The sequence below is a fragment of the Chroicocephalus ridibundus genome, chromosome 1, assembly GCF_963924245.1.
Source record: "Chroicocephalus ridibundus chromosome 1, bChrRid1.1, whole genome shotgun sequence".
Classification (NCBI taxonomy): Eukaryota; Metazoa; Chordata; class Aves; order Charadriiformes; family Laridae; genus Chroicocephalus; species Chroicocephalus ridibundus.
This window is the reverse complement of record NC_086284.1, coordinates 65,866,348-65,886,859: the sequence shown is the minus strand read 5'-3', so window position 1 is coordinate 65,886,859 and position 20,512 is coordinate 65,866,348. Positions and strand designations below refer to the sequence as shown.

Here is a 20,512-nt window from a genome sequence, read left to right as displayed (position 1 = left end):
CCATCGGAGGTCCAATGCCTTTTCCTCTTTTTTATGAAGTGTAGACAGACCCTTTGAAGCTTTCCCTACAAATGCTGTCTGGCCACCTTATCTTTATTTCTGCTTGCAGTGAGGTAAGTGGTGCAAAGGGCAATTCTGCATGGCGATGCATTTCACCCAAGAAGGAACGTACTTAACAGTAGGTTTAAATTTCCTTGTGACATACTTGAGACTACTTGGTATCTTCTGTGACAAGAGATTCAATGTCTATTAAGCTAACCCCGATACCCATGTACCAGAAAAGTAAGATTATCATTTCTAACCATAATGAAATATTTGTACAACATTCCTAGGCAATGTAGTACCAAGCACTGCTCACCTGTCATGATTAACCTGGTTTTGAAACATTTTCTTGAAACTGGGTAACAGGTTTGGAAATGATGATGGGAAGAAAAAAAGAAAAACTAAAAGATGCACACACATTCTCAAGTAACATCATCATGCAGACTTTGTCTCCTTAGGAAAATCAAAGCAAAATATGCTTAGATGTTTCACAAAGATTAACAATATTATTCCTAAAGCAGCTACTTTTAATTCTTTTTTTAAGAAAGTCCCCATGTCAGGATCGGAAGAGAGAGTTTAAATTAATCAGAAAGCAACAGTCATCTGATTCAAACTGTCTGCACTAACACATTTTTTAAGATATATCTATAAATATGCAAGTTAGAAGAAAAACTAAATTGGCTGTTTGAGCTAACACTTACAATCTTTTGTTCACTTTTGGATCTCTGAATTTACGTCACTCATTATTTGGGACTTCCAGAAGCAAGCAATGTATACTTGTTAGATTAATATAAAGCACTTAAGGCTTGTCACTCACAAAGCCTTTGAGAGAATAACATCAACATACTTGGTTATATTTTAATAATCTAAATTTCTATAAATCACACCAACAGGAAGTAAAACTCCAGAAGCTCCAAATCAGAAGACCCAATGAGAGCAAAGATGATCTGGGCTTGCCAGATTACAATAAAAAGACAAGAACGAAGAGATGAGAAGTCCTCTAGGGAAAAAAAAAAAAAAAATCTCCTTTTAGTCCTTAAACAAACCTGGCTGTCTTTATTTGCCTGCAATGCAAAACTTACGAAGTTGCAACTAAGCTGTGAAGATAAGAGTTATTTCCTCACCGTGCAGTAAATGGAGATGTAATAACACATTCATCTCTAGTCCACACTTTCAGATACAGGACAGAGAGGAGGGGAGGACGTGCATCTGGGAATGGATGCACTGGAAAATTCTGCCTGCCATCACGGTACAATATAAAGGGCTTGTTACTCAGACCAAGGACACTCAGATCGCAAGTGATGAAAAACACTAAGACTGTCGCTGGTACTTGTAAATCTGCAATTTTGAAGGGTGTATTAACATAGGTGCACAGTGAGAGGAAGCTAAAAAATTACAGTTGCTATGCCTCAAAGGTACTGAGAAAGCTGAACAGCAGCAAAACCAACCATTTTACTGTAAATTATCTGAACAAAGAAACAAAAAAACAGACTGTTTCAAAACCTGGGGCAGTTCTTTCATCACAGACTTTCTCAGATATAACTATTTAGGCTGCAAATATGCCAGGGATCAAGAGGCATACAATATATGAGAATTACAGAAAACACAGGAGAAAAAACACATAAAACAAAATTTGCAAAAGCCTGCATGCAGCAAAATTAGTTTTAAAAAGGAAAAAAAAAGAAAAAGGTACATGTGGATCAAAACAAAGAGGATATTCAGTACCATACATCAAGTTGTCAAAAGCCAAAAGGGAAACAGTGGTTCACAGACCTAACCATAAGGACTGGAAAGCGCACAGGAAAGGAAATCCTGTGCCAAGTGGACTGTGGTTCTACATGCAATCTAATCATTTACAGAGATTACTGTAAAGTAAAAGCAGATGGAAAGCTAGTTTGCAGCACAGTGGAGCTAACAACAATTCTGCAGCAGAGCTAATATGTGGGCCTTTGGTCACTGCTCAGTGTACATCAAGGGACTGCCATCTCAGTTTTCAAATAGCAAAAGGATTGGAAACAGGCCCTCCTCCTTTCTGCAGAAAAGGCAACTTATCTGGAATATTGCATTCAATTCTAGACAGTCAAATTGGAGCAGTTCAAAAGAAACCACCACAAATGGTTCAGGGGCCTGAGGGACTGATTTATGAGGAAAGATGAAAAGAATTAAATATGCATAGCTTAGCTAAGCAGTGACTAAGGAGAGACAAGTTAACAGAAATTTGAAGGGTGAAAGGGAAAAAGAAAGGTTAGATAGCATAAAAAGGAGGGGAATTTGGAACAAGAAAATGAATTTAATATAGTGTAAATTTCGGCAGAGTACCAAGATAAAAATAACACACATGGATGAGATTAACAGGCAAAACTGCAAGCTTCCTTGTTTGGTATACCGGGTGAAAAGCCGCACAAAGGCCCGAAGGTGGGCACAGCAGTCCAATGTTTCTGGCACTCAGGGCAGCTGGCTCGTTTGGCACCTCCAGATGCCCTGCAAAGTTCTGTAAAGACAACCCTCCAGTAAAGTGGAGAAGCAACCCAGGAAACTTTCTGGTATGTAGAGCTACACCACCGGCACCTGAAAGACTTCCCTCCCTTACTCCGGGGGGATAGTTACTGGGTACGTCCCAGCTAAGCCTGGGCTATGGTTAGAATAGCCAGGACAGTTGCAGGTCTGAGCTGGATCTCCAGGGATAAGTGAAAATGAAAGCGGGCTGAGCAGCTGTCCTGACAACAGAGTTTACAATAGTCTGTCAAGGTCACCTTCCACATCTACCATCCAGCATTATACCCGTGGTCACAGAATACTACGGTCACAGAATACTACGGTACACCTGCACTGGCACATACAACATAAGGAAAAGAAGTGCAGAGAATCACTGTCAAACTTGCTTGTGAACACGCACAGCAATACCACTTCTGAGTTAAGTTAAAACGGGGAAATCCGCTTGATCATTTGTCTGAAGGAGAGGAAGAAGAACAAGAAAGAGGAAGAAGCAGCAGCTGAACAGCTCCATCTTATCTGACAAACTGAAAAAAAGCACAGTGTCAATGGATGGGCTCCTAGCTACATGAAACGTCAGGTTTCTTCACTGAGGAAATAACGAGACAAACATGAAAAATGCTTCAAAGCTATTGAAGAAACTGAAGTAGAAATCAAGAAATTACTATTGCAGCTCCAACACTATTGCTTAGCAGACAGAAAAAGTGTCTTTCAAAGACTCAATAAATCTATATATTAATTGGTGATCAGGAGGAATTACCTATGTCATTTACATTGCCTTAAGAGCTTTACTTTTCACAACTGCCTATATGATTTACACATACCACCTCTGTAACTAACACCATTAGTGCTGCAGCTAACAAAATCAAATAATTGTGCCCAAAGAAAAGCACCTGAAAAACAAGGTATTCATTTCATCTGCAATCTCAACTTAAAATTTCTCCTGTTTCACATAAACTGCGTGCTGAGTAACGGATAAATTTTTTCACCTATTTTCTGAGAGCCTCCTGCAATAAGCTACTTAAAGACAACTATACTACTCTTTCCCCAAAGACTGAAAAAAGAGGAAATTTCCACATGCCTGCCTCTCTCCTTCCTTCTCCTCAGCTTAGATGTCAACAGTTACAAAACTTTTACAGGAGAAATCTTTGATTCCTTATATAGTAAAAGGATCACATTTGAAAGCCACCGATTAGTTTTCAAAATATGACCTTAGTAAATCGCTCTGTTTTCTGTAGATGTCTTTACAAGGTCCTATACATATTTTATATGTCATGCTTCATAAGAGGATTTGCACCGAATGGGACCACAGCAGGACCCCACCAGCCTGAGGTGGTATGGCCCAGATCTATTGCCTGTCTACACGCTCTGAATATCACTTCGACCTCTTCTGGAAAGTCATAGTGCTTAGAGAGACATTCATAATAGGCCAAAGATACCAGACTCCATGCTTTCCTTCTTCCCAAGAATAACATTTTCTGTTTTAAAATCAACTATGAAGTAAAAGACAGTAAAGCACACTTTCAAGTAGAAACCCTACAGGAACATCTGTATTCTAGCTGGGTAAAAACCTAGTAACAAACGACCAAATGCTCTTCCACTTCTGTGATGTGCCCTCCTGTCCACACTCCTTGCCTTTCCTACTGGCCAAATAGAGATTAAAATGGACTACGTCCCAGCTCTCTGAATGGCCTTACAGATGGGGCAACTTATCAGGGATAGTCGTCTTTCAGTGTACAAGAATGGCACTGGCAAGGAAAATAGATTTGGCGATACTACTTGCATTTGTGTTTCTGCAGGTTACAGCAGACTGACCTGTGTCGTCTGTCACCTGAGGGTACGTCCAGTGGTCAAAATACTAGAACTTGAAGGTTTCCTTTAGCAGGTCTTATTTTGCTGTTGTTTGCACTGAAGGCAGTTGCTTGATAGCAAACAAATGGTAAATACACCTTTTGATAAACAATCAAACAATATTTTTTTTTTAATTTGGTGATGCTCCTTTATTATTAAAAACTTTGCATTAGGACAACGCTTTATTTGTTCCCAATCAAACTAAACTTCTCTTGACTTAGTTGTTCTCCATTTGTTTGAGAACAAATTAGAATTACTTTAACTTAAGATTTTATTTGCTTTAAAATAACTATGTTTATGGTACTGGCTGATGAAAAGCTGGACATGAGCCAACAGTGTGCGCTTGCAGCCCAGAAGGCCAATTGCGTCCTGGGCTGCATCAAAAGAACTGTGGCCAGCAGATCCAGAGAGGTGATTCTGCCCCTCTACTCTGCTCTGGTGAGACCCCACCTGGAGTACTGTGTCCAGCTCTGGAACCCTCAGCACAAGAAGGACATGGACCTGTTGGAGCGGGTCCAGAGGAGGGCCACAAAGATGCTCTGAGGGCTGAAGCACCTCTCCTGTGAGGACAGGCTGAGAGAGTTGGGGTTGTTCAGCCTGGAGAAGAGAAGGCTTCGGGGAGACCTTATAGCAGCCTGCCAGTACCTGAAGGGGGCCTACAGGAGAGATGGGGAGGGGCTGCTTGCAAGGGCATGTAGTGATAGGATGAGGGGCAATGGTTTTAAACTAGAGCGGGGTAGGTTTAAATTAGACATTAGAGAAGAAGTTCTTTACAGTGAGGGTGGTGAGACACTGGAACAGGTTGCCCAGAGAGGTGGTGGAGGCCCCATCCCTGGAGACATTCAAGGCCAGGCTTGATGAGGCTCTGAGCAACCTGATCTAGTGAAAGATGTCCCTGCTTACTGCAGGGGGGTTGGACTGGATGACCTTTCAAGGTCCCTTCCAACCCAACACATTCTGTGATTCTATACCGTGGCAATTTTGATGCGTATATTAACTTCATTATCTACAAGTATTTTCTCCTTGGTTTTACAACTTACCAACTGTGCAAAATTTACCACAATGCAGTATACTAATTTGTCTGAAATGAGAAAGTAAAGGAATTATTATTTGGATGAAGAAGTTACTTCAGGAGTGAAAATAAGTTCCTTAGCCTCAAAATTTTGACAAACTTTGTGGGGAAAAGTGGCTCTATCACTACAATTTCACATTTAGAAATAGCAAGGTTTGGTTTAGTTTTAGGGGTTTTTTTTGCTGTTCTCTGTTCTTGCAGCAATCTTAAAAATGTAATATCAGAATCCTGAAGCTTCATGCATGCTGTGCCAATACAGTGAGAAAATATGATACTTTGACCTTTACAATCTTCTTTCATCTTATTTTCAGGGTGGCTAGATTTCTTTGCTGTCTGCAGAATCACTATATTAGAAGAAAAAAGCATTCCAAATACCAAAAATATAAGAGATTTCTTAATAATTTTCTTACAAGTTCACAGTAAAGTCCTCCACAGAAAATGCAGCTGCTTCTCTCTCATGACAGACTTTTTACAGTGGGAAACAAAATGATGACATCAAAATTATTTTTGGGATGACTGTAATTTCCATTAAAAATACTATAAATAGAATTTATTTCTAGTTGAATATGAAGTTGGAAAACTTATAGCCTTCAATTATCTGAGTTAATATTGCTACTCTTGCTGTTATTTCAAACTGTATTTTTTCAACTACCAATTTAATATAAATCCTGATCTTAATACAACTTCCAAATGTTATTCTAAGCAGTTGTTACTGTTAGGAAAGTTTTATTTACTTGGAGGCACACTTGACAAATTATTAGATGACCAGTACTAGGAAGTTCAAAGATAATTGGGCTATTGCCAGCCTAAAATACATTTTTCTAAATATCACTTTCTTTGTCTCGATACAGGTATTAAATTAAAGGTTCTTTTTACCTCCTTCCTGGTGTCATGATTTCTAACTTTTTGACATTTAGGCAATGTAGAAAATTAGTTCAAATTGAAAAAATAACGTTGAGTTTCTGTCATTGTCACACGAACCCATGAACTGGAGAATAAAAATAAATAAATAGATCTAGTATCTTAAGCTGGTACAGAAGTACTACCCTTCATATGTTGTAAATAATTTCCTTTTTTTTCCCGTTGGCCTGCACCTATCCTGTGATTACAGTGAGAGAGACAGAGACACAAAGAATTTAACAGAGGCAAAAATGTTCTAGCTGTGGCTCCACTTGTGTCGAGGTTTGTACGATAAAAAACCATTTATTCTTGACTGCAGAATTAAAAAGTAGTTTTACCTAATTTTTCAGATACCCTTTATGACACCTGAACTATCATACTGCCTAAACTTTTTTTTAAAAAAATCTGCATTGTATATCACTAATACATCATACTCAGATTCAGTCTGTCAAAATGGAATAAGAAATACTGTGTATTGTATTAGCGTTCCTCTTCTGTATTTTACAGTATAAGCTTCTCAAATAAATACCTTTCATCGAAATCTCTTTATTCCCCCAGAATTGCTTTATGCATCTTCACAGTATCTGAAAACTCCTAAGCAGTGGCTCGTCACACACAGCTGCTCCACTCGCTCCTTCTGGACTCCCGGGGAAGATGACCCCTGCCTCTTCCTCCCAGTCTCATTTTAAGCAGGCAGGGTCTCTCAGTCATGCTAGGCATCTCATTTCAGTAATGATCTTAACCTTATGCCATAGGTCACAGTGTCATAAAAGCACGTACAAAGAAAAGGAAGTTTTCCCTGCAGCCATGTTGCACTTAGCTCTCTTATTGCAGAAATAAACCATCATGCGAGAGTTAGCTGACACCATCATGAAATATCAACCTAAATTAAAGGGATGGCTGTTAAATAGGGACTGGTGCAGACATCCCGCTTATATCTACATCTCTCCTTCCTACCACCTGTGTAATTTTTCCTTGAGCTCCTCATCAGTAGCAGAGGACATTCAAGAGGACATGAGAAGTCTCTGGCCGCCACAAAATGGACTAAATAAATGAATACTACCTCCTGTCCAGCCCCGGAAGAGAAGAAAACCTGTTCATGGGAAGAAGAAAACACTTTGAAGATTTTGCTAATTCTCTCGCCTCACTAACCGTCCGGTGTGACAGAGCACCTGTGTGTCACCTTTACTTGGGTCATCACACATCCTGCACATGCCGCCATAGAGGCAAAGGGTTCCTCTGTCACAGACCAACTAGGGGTCTCCAATTTTTCTTTTCGGGATCCTCTTTTTATTCACTCTAAACTACCACAACTCACTCTACTGAAACACAGATGAAATTTTCACAGGCTGTCTCACAGTAAGAAAGCTGACACAAAGGTATCACATGTTTTACCCACAGTATTGCCTCTTCATCCACGGGAGAATCGAGCCCCCATCCTCCGTAAACTAAAACTAATGTATCGCGTCACATCTTCCTCCACCCCTTTCCAAGCTGCATAAAGGTCAGGTAGAGCAATCGCTGTGGCACACGGCCGGAGGAGCCTCAGAAGACTCTGGATGATGTCAGAATGGCTGAATCCCTTGGCAAAAGCTCACAGACTGAATTTAAAGTGCTAAACGAGAGTTTGGGACGATACACCACTTTCCCCTGTGTCCTGGAACGTGCTAATGCAGTCTGTCCCATAACCCTGGTGAAAAGACACCGTGACACCCTGGTGACAGACACCACCATGGGCGAAACGCTCATCCAACTATGTTGAGAGTTCTAGTGGCTAATAATTATATTGAAACAGAAAATGCACTGAAATGGCAAGCTACGGAAAAGTGGGGTAAAATTAAATAAAACAGAAATAATAACAATAATCCACAGAATTTACTCTACTTTCATTCATAAACATGACGGTAAATTTATTACCAAATACCCTGTGGATTAGTGTGAAAAATACTCAAGATGACATCTGTAAGGACATTACTGCTGGCGTCAGCCTTTCAAGGCAAAGTATACTTTCAACCTGGTCTAGTGGGAGGTGTCCCTGCCCATGGCAGGGGGGGTTGGACTAGATGATCTTTAAGGTCCCTTCCAACTCTAACCATTCTGTGATTCTCTAAACATTCTATATGATTAAGGTCTATGTCATTGCAGACTAAAGTCAAGGCAATTTTTTTTAATATAAGGAAACACCCTTGTAGTATATGGATTTTTTAAAAACTATGATTAGGAGGCAGTGAAAAGAAGGAATAAATCAGTACAGACTACAAGATATCTGAAGAGGATATAGCAAAATTTAAAGGCCAAATCTTTCAGTTCACTTCTACTCCAATTCATTTTCTTCGCGGGCAATCGTTGCCATGTATTCAGATGCTGAATGTAATAAGGGGTAGATGTTGGAGAGAATTATTGTATTTCTTATGTATCTTGTTTCAAATCCTGAATTAATTCACCAATAAACATCTAATTAGTATTTCCATCACAGATCTCTGTAAGTATTGGTCTGTAACAAAGCACAATTCAGTGTTTCAAATTCATACAAAGGAGACAAAAGAATTGAAAACAGAAATAATCCAGAAAGTATGGAAGTAGGATCTGATGTTCAGATTTGATGATCCTAATATTTGGATAAATGCACTTGGCTCAGACTTTCAGCTGGCACGACTATAACTCCTTACCAAGGTTTTAATTCTGTTTGCATTTATGCACCTCTACAGCATTTGCAGTGGAAGTCACACTCTCATTCAGTAATTAAATTCAGTAATGAATTCAAGCCTCCTGACCAAAGTACTGTTTTTCTTAGTTACCTTTGCAGATCCCTCAGATGAAGCCCAGAGCACAGGTGGAAACACACAGCCGTAACATGTAAATGATGATATTCATGTCGTAACTGGATATACAAGGGAGAGAAGATAACAGCGAGGTGCTGCCTAATTTGCAAAATTACGTTCATTTGTACAGTCTGTCACACAAATCATCGAGATAAAATGGTACCCAGCAGCTGGCAGATAACATGTGGTACTCTCCTACGTACCACTGTTCTCTCTTCTAAATAGCTGACGCTAGCTGATTGCCAAGGAGCAGCGACTGGCACAGACAGGGATGGCTCTCGGGAGCAACCATGCTTGGCTGCAAAAAGGAGATGGGCACTAGTAGTGACAACACGAGCTGCTCAAACAGGCACCGGCGCGTACAGCCTGTGTTTTAAATGCTGCAGGTGCCAGCTGAAGACAACACGACGGCGGCATCGCAGGCCTTATTCCAGAGTACTACTGGGATGAAAGACCTCACTGGGCATGGCCCCAACCAATCTGGTCTGACCACACAGCTGCCCCTGCTTACAGCAGGAGGGTGGACTAGAGACCTCCCAAGGTTGGATCTTGAAAGACCCTACGACAAGATGGTGACAGTATGTCTCATTTTCACCACCTCCTAGTGGGAGCAGCGCCCGGAAAAAAAGCAAGAAGATTGGTAAAATTGTACTAATGCAGTAGGAGAATAGCCGTAGCCCTTCTCAGCTCAGATCTCCACACTTAATCTCTGCAGATTAAAAAAACAAAGTGCAAACACACACAAAAGTCACGCATACAGTGCTACAGTTCATAAAATACTAGCTTTAAAGTGCCATTAATTTATATCTTTTAGATACTTTCCCTCACCCCAAAGCAGACCAAGAGGCAGTGCTCTGCAAACACACTTCCTCTGGTTCGATGTCTTTTCCTTCCGACACAGAAATTATCAGTGAAATGGACTAAAAGCAAAGCACAGTGTGAAGAGTCACGTCCCAACCCCAGTGAGGTTCAGCTGCTCTCAGCAGATCTCCGAACATCGCCGGTGCTGTCACCCTGCCCGCAGCCCTGGCCCATACTTGATCCCAGCTCGCTGCCAAACACAAACATCAGCAACACTATTGGCATATTAAGTCAAACGTTAATGCTCAGGGGAGGATCACAGAGGAAATGTTTCTCCTTCTCTAATGACAGGTGGAGATGGAAGCACATTTGCCAGTTCTGTAGGGAGAAGCACAGGCAGTAAAAAGCCCTTCTGGCAGGCTCCAGCCAGCACACATTGTCTTCTAAAGCACACTATTTGGAAGGAAAAATGCTATGTGCTAAAATACACTGATTTAGTGAGAAATCACTAATTACAAAATTCCAAATTTGGAAAAGAGGAAACAAATACTGCCAAAACTAATGCTGTACAGTCACATTTCCCTCTGCTGTGTTTTTGTCCTTCATCCCTGCCCTCTAACCAATTCAACGAACACCCCAAGTAGTCGTCATTCCTTTTAATGAGAGAACCTCACGGTCATCCTCATCTCTTTCCAATTAACGAACTTGTAGTTTCATTGTAGTGTTACATGTTTAATATGCTATTGAACACACACGCCCATATACATTTCCTACAGTTCCACTTTAAGAAAGAATTTCCAAAGTGAATAAAGACTGAACAATACTTTTCTGACATCTTCAAGATAGTTACTATGCTGCAAACTCCTCATTTGCATTTGTCAAATCGCATTACAGGCTCGAAGACTTATTCCTAGAATGCACCTTTAAAACTATGCAGTAAAACTAATCTGTGCTTCTTTGCATGAACAGGGAATTTAGGCTTGTAACTCCCTCCAGTTTTAAAAGCAGTTCTATACACAAGTGCTATTGAATCCAGACAAGAGGAAACCCTCATAAATTATTTGTCCTTGAATTACTAAAATACTTCCAGGGCACCTTAATTTCATATTAAAACATCAAAGAACCCGATTACTCGTTTCTTGAGTGTAACACAGTGCTTTTAAAATAGTTTCAGAAATGTCCTTGGTACACTTAAATCATCAAAGACCACAATCTGGGCAGAAAACCTTTTACAGCAATCTGCTATTTGTCATGTAAAAACAGTGACATAATCACTACAAGTCTGAAGTTTTCCAAGTCCTGCAGTAAAAAATACCCATGGCTAACAAACTACTACTGGCTGTCCAAAACAAGTATCTAAGCAATTATTCATTTATCTGATGTAAAACCAGCAATTTCCACTCAAACCCTGGATGCTTTAAAGGGCAAAACCAAAAAGCTCAAAAAAAGGTGCAGCTAGGAAGACGAGCAGCCTTGATAGGCAGATCAAAAAAAAAAAAAAAAAATGCTGCTAGGAATTTGCTCTGCATTGAATCAATACATCGAGCATAGATCCTAATTTCAGCCTTTAAGGAGGCAGCTTGCATGATTCAAGGTTAAAAGTTCATTATTAATTTTTAAGCCTGTCACACCAAACAGGCAAATATTCTGATAAGGAGGGGATATAAGCATTAGATCTACAACAGATGATGAGATGTGCTTATAATTATGAAGCTATTCTCATTTGTATTACCCTTGTAAAGCTTAAGAGCCATGTCTGAGTTTGTCCTTATAGGCGTCTTTAACACAATGCTATGCATGACATGTTCCTTGGGTTTGGATATGATTTTCTTCGGTAACTAATTTAAACAAAAGTTTAAAAAGCTGATCGGTATGAACTTCAGAATGAGAGCTTTATCACACACACACAATGAAGTTGCCTCTGAACAGAGGAGAAAAAGAAACGCTGTGCTCTGCCTGCATATTCACATGCAAAGTAACAACTCCCCTTCCCCACTGACTACCACGTTGACATCATGCAGCATCTGCCTTCGACTTTTTGCATATGCATTCAAAAGACACACCTCAGAAAATAAAACGACAGTTTTAAAATCAAAATAACCGTTTTGTTACTTACAGCATTTGATAAAATGGTAATGAGACATTCTTTCATCTCAGGCTGTAGTCTTGCTACAGGTTTCGGCATTCTCTTCTGCTACAACTGTCGTGTCCAGAAAATGCATTATTTAGAGCCCTTCCTCAGGTATCCAGTATACCTCAGAATACATTATTTAACGTAGTTTCTGTTCCAGGATCTTGCAGAGGCTTCCAAGTCATCCTCACCCGACTGCCAGAGTTATGGTAAACCTCTGTGCGTCTTGAACCATGACTACTGCACGTGCTATTGTAGCACAATTGATTGACACCGCTCCTAATCCCACATCCCCAGGAATAGAAAGATTTAATTGGTGTGCACTTGCAGCCACATTCTTCCAGCACTGAGGTGTGCTGCTGCACTGCGGCTCTCACAGTCCTGCCAGTTAATGGCTTTTCAATAGCTTTCAAATGGCAGCAAACTAAGCTTGATGAGTGGGCTCGAATGAAATAGCGGAACAAGGGATCCGAAATTTTATTTGTGCATGTTGTTCGTGTGCCAACTGTGACCAGATTCTTAGCTGGTACTAAAACAGGATTATTTTTAGTTGCCACCAGTTGCTGTGTGAATAGGAAATTGATACAGGTTGCCAAAAATAACCACCTTTTAGCATCACAGATCATTTTTCAGTTTGTTGTAAGGTAAAAATCAGGATAGAGCTCACAGCCATGTTCACACTCTCCTGGTTTATGCACGGGTTCATTGAAATTGAGCTAAGAAACATGCTTGTGTGTACATTCCTTGATATGTTCTTGTTTTGTCATTTCTTTGTACTGCATTGCATCTTTTTCACAGATGGAATATTTGTGTCAGAAGAAAGAAAACTGCAACCTCTGCACGGTTTATAACATGATTATGTGTGTGTTATCTAATGATATTTTAATCACTGATTGTAAGATGAAATGCCTAAGGAAATGTAGCACTAAGAACAAGTCCATACAATTATTTATCAGACCACGGAATAAGTCAATGTATACTGACGCGTTACCCGGTTTCAGATTAAGGGCACACAAAAGGCAGACCTGCATTGTATTTTAAACACCCAGGCTGCATCACCCTCTAAGCACAATCCCTGCAGTACTTTTCCAAGAACGGTCAGTCACCCAGGCATTTGGTTACTACTTCTTCCGGAAACCTGCAGCAGAACTACAGTAAAATATTTTTATAAAATCAAATAATAATTTAAGATAACTGTGCTCAGAGATTTACGTTTGCTTACCATGTGCCATGCTTACCACAGTCATCACTTCACTGAGAGCTCTTGGAAAGGGAAACTGATAGCCCGGCCATACTTAAATCTTTTATTCCTCTGAAAGGTTCTTACCTACTATTTTGTATACATACCATTTTTAACAGCTACAAAGTGTTAAAGGGACTACAAAGGGAAAAGGGTCTCACTCATTAGTGAGGATTACTAATTCAGATTCTATTAACTATTCTGCAAAGTTCCCACAAGAACGGAAAGATGTATATTCAGAGGCTTCCAGTGATCCATTAGCAAAACCCTTAGGTGAAATCTCTCAGCTCCTAAGAGCCACATATTTCAAATCTGGTTTTAGGTATAATATGCACAACAATACGTTTGCAGAACTAATTAGTTAGGTAGTGGTTTTTTTTCCTGAAAACATCATTTTTCAAAAGAAAGAGAAAAAAAATATCAAGAAATAACCAGGGAAATAAGGATAAACTATATAAAACACAATACAGTAATTACATTACCATGGAAACTTTTTACTGGAAAGCTCAGAAGTCCAAAGTAATTAAATCTATCCAGACTTTCTTTCACACCTATACTACACCAGACCATTTTGGGCCATATGGCTTATAAAATAAACATACACAGCGTTTTAAGAGGCAATGTTAGTCATAGTTCATGAGCAAGTGTCAAGTAATCTGACAAAAAGCCCTTTGAGCAATACTTTTTGGCGGAGACATTCCTGACAGGTTCATCTCTGGTGGTACTGTCAGGCAGATAGACTGCCGTGTCCAATAACATCACACTTCCACCAACCATGCTGGCTAAAACTGGGAGGACTCTCGTTAAACACTGGTGTACAGGAGCAATGGACAAAGGATGATTTTCTGAAGACAGAGCTAAAAGGAAAACGTAACATTTCTGATTTTGGCTTGAACAAAATGTAGAGAAAAATGTAGAAAAAAAAGTATTTGGGTCTGTCTCATTTCAGATCGTAATATATGTGTTTATCTGTTGAATTGCCATAGTGAAAATTTAGGATGGTGGAACTTGGTAACATTTATGTGATGGGTTAGACTGCGTACTCTACCCTGCAAGCAACGGGAAAGAATTCAACAAGGCCAAGTGCAAGGTCCTGCACTTGGGTTGGGGCAACCCCCAGTATCAATACAGGCTGGGAGATGAAGGGATTGAGAGAAGCCCTGCCCAGAACAACCTGGGGGTACTGGTGGATGAAAGGCCCAACTTGAGCCGACAATGTGTGCTTGCAGCCCAGAAAGTCAACCGCATCCTGGGCTGCATCAAAAGAAGCGTGGCCAGAAGGTCGAGGGAGGTGATTCTGCCCCCCTACTCTGCTCTGGTGAGACCCCACCTGGAGTACTGTGTCCAGCTCTGGAGACCTCAGCACAGGAAAAATATGGACCTGTTGGAGCTGGTCCAAAGGAGGGCCATAAAAACGATCAGAGGGATGGAAAAACTCTCCTATGAAGAAAGGCTGAGAGAGTTGGGATTGTTCAGCCTGGAGAAGAGAAGGCTCCGGGGAGACCTTACTGCAGCTTTCCAGTATTTAAGGAAAGATGGGGACAAACTTTTTAGTAGCACCTGTTGCGATAGGAGAAGGGGTAATGTTTTTAAACCAAAAGAGGGTAGATTTAGACTAGATAGAAGGAAGAAATTTTTTATTATGAGGGTGGTGAAACACTGGAACAGGTTGCCCAGAGAGGCTGTAGATGCCCCACCCCTGGAAACATTCCAGGTCAGGTTGGACGGGGCTCTGAGCAACCTGATCTAGTTGAAGATGTCCCAGCTCATTGCAGGGGGCTTGGACTAGATGACCCTTAAAGATGTCTTCCAACCCAAACTATTCTATGATTCTGTAGTCCCTTACAGAGAGTATCAAGGTACAGGGCAGCCTCTTGAATGCTGCAAGCCATTCACTTCATGTTTACATCAGACGAACTGGGAACAGAGATGCTGTCTATAGGGTCAACACGTCTTCGACTTCTTCTCTCCTAATATGCCCTAGTCCGTGTAAGCAGGTAAGCAAGTGGGACTGTTTGACAAGGGAGGGTCTGCAAGGCTACGCCGTAACTGGGGCCTTTTAGCTGGATCTTTGGACTGTGCCATTCCATAGGGCGGCATGTACCCAACCACAGCAGGGCACTCTGACCTCCCCTTTCCCAGGAGTCCACGGGCTCAAGTATAAATGACAGCCTGCAGGTGAATGAAAGAAAGGCACCAGCTTTTCAAGAGGTGACACCTGGCAGACGGCTACCTCAAAAGGCCTTTCATTTTAGAATATCACATGTGCTTTTTTTAAAATATAAAATATTTAGTTTTATTACATGGGTAATTATCATTAATGGACTTTGCAAAAGAAGTGAAAGTTTAAATGGAAAGAAACCAGCACTGTATATTGCTGTCAGCAGGAAGTTTCGATGCATTAAATCAGCACAAAAATGAGGAAAGGTCCCAAAGAAAACGGTAAAGGGAATGAAATCGAGAATGAAGAGAAATGACAACAAGGGATAAATGCTAGTGCAGAGACAGGATGGACATTGAGGAGAAGTGTCAGCTAAACTTAAGGCAAAAGGACGCCAGAATAGGAATACTGAAGAGGAAGAAATCTGGTCCACCTGTTGGAAAGACGCATGATTTCCGCTGCAACCTTTTGCTAGGTTAGCAAGTAGAGAAAGAACAGCGAGAGAAGAAACTGCAGTACTCATGGTGCTGAATGTCCATGATATAAACAAGGATTTCAGGTGCAAGAACAAAAAGAAAGATTTAGGTTTCTGAGAGGAGTCCAAAGAAGGGAATATTTTGCTGCCAGTGATTTTACAAAGCAAATTGTACAATTTGCTTATTCACAAGAAAAGGGATATTAGTCCTGTTAGCTATTTTCTCTTGACTGACCTTCAGCAATGAAAAAGGAATTCTGAAGAAAAAAACAAGACATAAAAAAGATTTAAAATCCAACCATGTAAAATATGGAAGTATATCTGGACAAGCTCAAAGTGCATTGTAAAACTGCTTTCTCTGAACATTTGGGAACATAGGCATGTTTTCACTCACAGCCCCACCGGTTTCAAGAGGACTACTCAAGTGTTTTAATCTACAGAGATTAAAATTCTTTGTCATCTCTCCCTGTAGAAAGAAAACAGCCACTTTCATGCTATGTAAAAATCCAACATTCAGTGAAATTACAAATTTTTTAAATAGAATCTTGGAACTCATCAGCCATCACTATGAGAGCTATTTGTCTTAAGATAAACACTCATTTACAGATTGTCATCTCAGAGTAGACATTGCTTCCACATCTCGATTTCCAAGTCTCAAAGCTTGCCTTAGAAAAAGCACCTATGAAATGTTTCCTGCAACAACCTAACAAACAAAACCACTGCTTAAAATACGGTTTTGCTGCCAAGAACTGACATGCTGTATTGTATTCATGTCCTGTAAATATCTTTTTGCCCTTCCAGTGTCTTCTGGTGTCACAAACAACTGAACAGCTAATATTTTCATCATCTTAGTATTTTATAGTTCACATATATCTGTTAAATTTTGACAGAGAAACGCAGAACTATCTGAAAGAAATTTGCTAATGAGAAAAACACCGTAACTACTGGTTTTAAAAACATGACAGATGCTCCTCGTTTGTGCCATTTTCATTCAGTGTAACAAAGCTTGCTATATTCCTTCGTATGTTACAATTTCATTGCATTACTTATGGGTTTAAGACTGCAGACAAAAAAAATGGAATGCAGAGTAACATTAACATTTCTCATATATTTTGACAAGTGATACTACTTAGCAATCAATCCTTGGCCATGCTGTCCAGCTGCCAACAAGCCACGCTTCAGATAACATCTGGTAGTTGTATGCTCATCAGGAAGCTAGGGATGAGCCACAGCAGATGTAGATACTTAGCAAGAAGGACTCTATACTAATTTTCTCTACATGAGTCACAGCAGAACAAAACACAGCAGTTTTTCTGAATAAATTTTCAGATGAATTGGCCTGGAAGATGGATGTGAGGTTTGCTCCATAGATAGCAGCAGCAAACCGAATCTAATCACTCAGTCACTCAGAGTGTGCTCGACACCTAGAGAAGCAGATGACTTTTCCTCTTCTCTGCCTCCAACCTCTGCATTCTTTCCTCCTTTCCCATTTCACTGGAAATGCCTTGTTTTTTTCAGGAAGTAGGCAATCTTCCTCCCATTCTTCTACCACTGGATCAAACCCTTACAGAATAAAAAAAGTGAAAAAATCCTTTTTCTTCTTCTCCCTTTACTGTTATAATGGAATGTATACAGGTGGACTAATCCATAGTTATTTTTAATGGGTTGGAAACAGCAGATTAAAATCACAAGACATTATTACCCAGTACTGATGAAGTCTGCAAAATTACCAGCAGAAATGATGTGCCATTTGAGAGAACTACTTGCTTCCTCCCACACTCAAAATGACCATTTTTAGGCTATGTATATAACCCTCTAGCAGTTCCTTAGTTGAACGAGATGAAGCAGCTTGTTCTGAGAGAGCCCAGAACAGAGTAATAACAAGGACAAACACAAGAAAGAAATCCCAATAGTCTCGTATATGGTTGGTCCTATCTTTGGTACTGGTAGTGACTCAACAATGATTTTCTCCATTGCAATCTGTGTACATATATTTTTTAAATTAGATTTCTTATAAGAGTTGATGTGAGGATGTTACAGAGAGGAGCTGCAGAGTTGTTATATGAAAAGCCCCTTATGAGACTGAGAAGAAAATATCAAGACACACGTTAAAATGATAAACAGAAAAACATGACAGCCATCACAACCACCAGACACAAGACAAAACGAAAAAACAATCATGAATTTCCATGTAAAGAGGTATTATATGATCAGATAGATTTTTTTAAAGTTATAATATTCAGGAAAGAAATAGACAAAGATAAGAATTCAGTTCGACACGAAAAGTGTATTTTTATCCTCCTGGTAATAAGCAAATACCAGGACTCACTGCATTGTATACATGTTTTGTTGTTTTTTGGTTTGTTTTTTTTCTTTTCTATTTGCTTTGGTAGTTTTAAAACCAGGAGACAAATAATGACCGCACTACAGGTTGGATAAAAAGCCAAGAATAGAACAGGGGAATTTGTGTATCCTTTATTGGGGCAATGTTAGTACAACAATGAAAATGTTGAAGTAGAGAAAACTTGTAAGGACGGCAGTAGAAGTTATGATAGAAAGTGTTCCTAATTTAGGAAAAAATAACTTGGACAGCAGAAAAAGCTGAAGTGACAGAATCAGACTCTTCTGGGACTGCAGGACAGCACAGAGGATGGTGTGGCAATTGATAATCTCCGAGAGAACCCTAATAGTAGGTTTTCCAAAGGGGAAAAAAAAAAAAGGAGGAATTGATGTCGAAGATTTGTAAGGGGTGGCGAAATGACAGTTATTTTAAATTAGCCAATCATGGCATCCTACTTGGATTTGCTAGAGTAAATTTTCACACCAAAAAAAAACCCAAAAAACAACCAAAACCGGAACACTTTCACCATATGTAAGTGCTACAGACCAAGAACAGAAAAAATCTGGGGTCTAAGTTTTAACTGAAATTACAAGATACTGAGGGGGGTTCTGTAAATACAAGATGACTAATGGACAGCTTTTATTGTCCTGACAATTATGATGTACATAATAGTTTCAATGTAAGCACCGTAATCAGAATCGGATATTATTAAATTATATAAAAGACAATCTCAGAAGCAAAGACTAAAATTAGGCAAAAAGAGCTCCCCAAGACCTATTTTATTTTCTGATCTTTCTACTCTTCTTTTTATGTCATACTGAATACAATATTGCTTCTTTTTTGGAGCCTTTCTGCACTCCATTCTTCATGTAATTCAGCACAACTTGTTAATGCACACTTGGCTCCCGTTTTTTTCTGATGAATGAAGCACAGAGCAGAAATGGGTCTTAGGGAGGGAAGGGGTGCAAGTTGTGGAAAAATAACCGTCACTTTTAATAAATTGGCAATGCTGCCATACGTGCACAGTGTAACTACACATAGGTGGGATGGTCACTCTGATTCTCTACCTTCTCCAGTCTCTGATGGCTGTCATCTATTTATTTATTTATTTCCTCTTTTTTCTTCATCTGCATCAAGACTTACGGAATTCATCATTCTGATCACAGAGACCATGTGAGAGTCTGAACTGATGAGAATGACTATCAAATCAAAGGGTATGATGATAAGAACTTTTGACATGATATAAGATAGCATGATACAGCTTGAAGATGACATGGACTAGTAGATAAAGTCAGTGAACAAGAGAGAGATGCAGAATTTACTGCACTCAGCGTGAACATAATAGAGTTACATCTCATTCTCAAATTAGCAGAGAATAAATAAGGAGCTGACAAGAATGAGGCAGCTGTTAGGGGAAGAAGAGGGGGAATGAGAGAGGTATATAAACAAGCTGGGAAACAGAGGCATGGTAGGATGGCTATTAAAAGCACTGACTTACAGGGTGTCCAAGCAACACTGAAAAGCAATGAAACAATATAATTTTAATAAAATTATCCGAGGTCAAATTAAGGGCAGTCAGTGGGGTATAAACAAAGTCAGGCAGAAAGATGGTGGAAAAGAACTTCTCCCACGTGGGCGGTGGGCAGGTCACAGCTGAGAAGTAAGAACGGAAAAAGGGAGGATTCCCCAAACACAGACTGAGAATGGTGTGGAGAGGGCTGAGGATTAATGAATAAACACAGGGTGCCTTCAGAATCAGTTCCTCCAAAGGGACATGAATAGAATATTCAGGTCAGATTTCCATGTTTTGCACAAACACGAAAAATAAAGACAAAATTCCTCAACTCAGCAAGCAGCTGATTTCCACATGAACAAGCAGAGATTAAGGCAGCTTTGTACAGTTACTGCACATACCACTAGAGCAGCAGTAAACGTCAGCACACTATCTAAATTCAGTGAAAATTCAGATAGCTGGAACCCAGTTTCTCTATTTTATAATAATGTATTTCATGTTATATTTCATTCCCCAATGATTCGAAAAGCTGTGGAACCTATTCTTACAGAATAATGCATTTCTTTTCTTACTGGAATGGCTGGCTGTTCATAACAAACAGAAGATTCATTTCTTTGCTCTCAAACGAACACTTACTACTTTCAATCAAACACTGCATTAGAAAAGTAGT

At 39.8% G+C, this 20,512-nt stretch overlaps 1 protein-coding gene across 5 annotated transcripts in view; it reads right to left on the bottom strand.

Annotated features, from left to right (window-relative positions):
• MYO16 (myosin XVI) overlaps positions 1–20,512 on the bottom strand; it is a 406,659-nt gene that overhangs the window by 315,032 nt on the left and 71,115 nt on the right. The window contains exon 1 of one of the 5 annotated variants that reach the window (XM_063337466.1): positions 12,098–12,441. The exons of the other annotated variants lie outside the window; for them this stretch is intronic. Within the exon in view, the coding sequence (XP_063193536.1) occupies positions 12,098–12,125 (28 nt within the window). The 5' untranslated portion in view covers positions 12,126–12,441. Of the gene's footprint in view, positions 1–12,097; positions 12,442–20,512 lie in introns of those variants that run through there. 5 annotated transcript variants of the gene reach the window in all.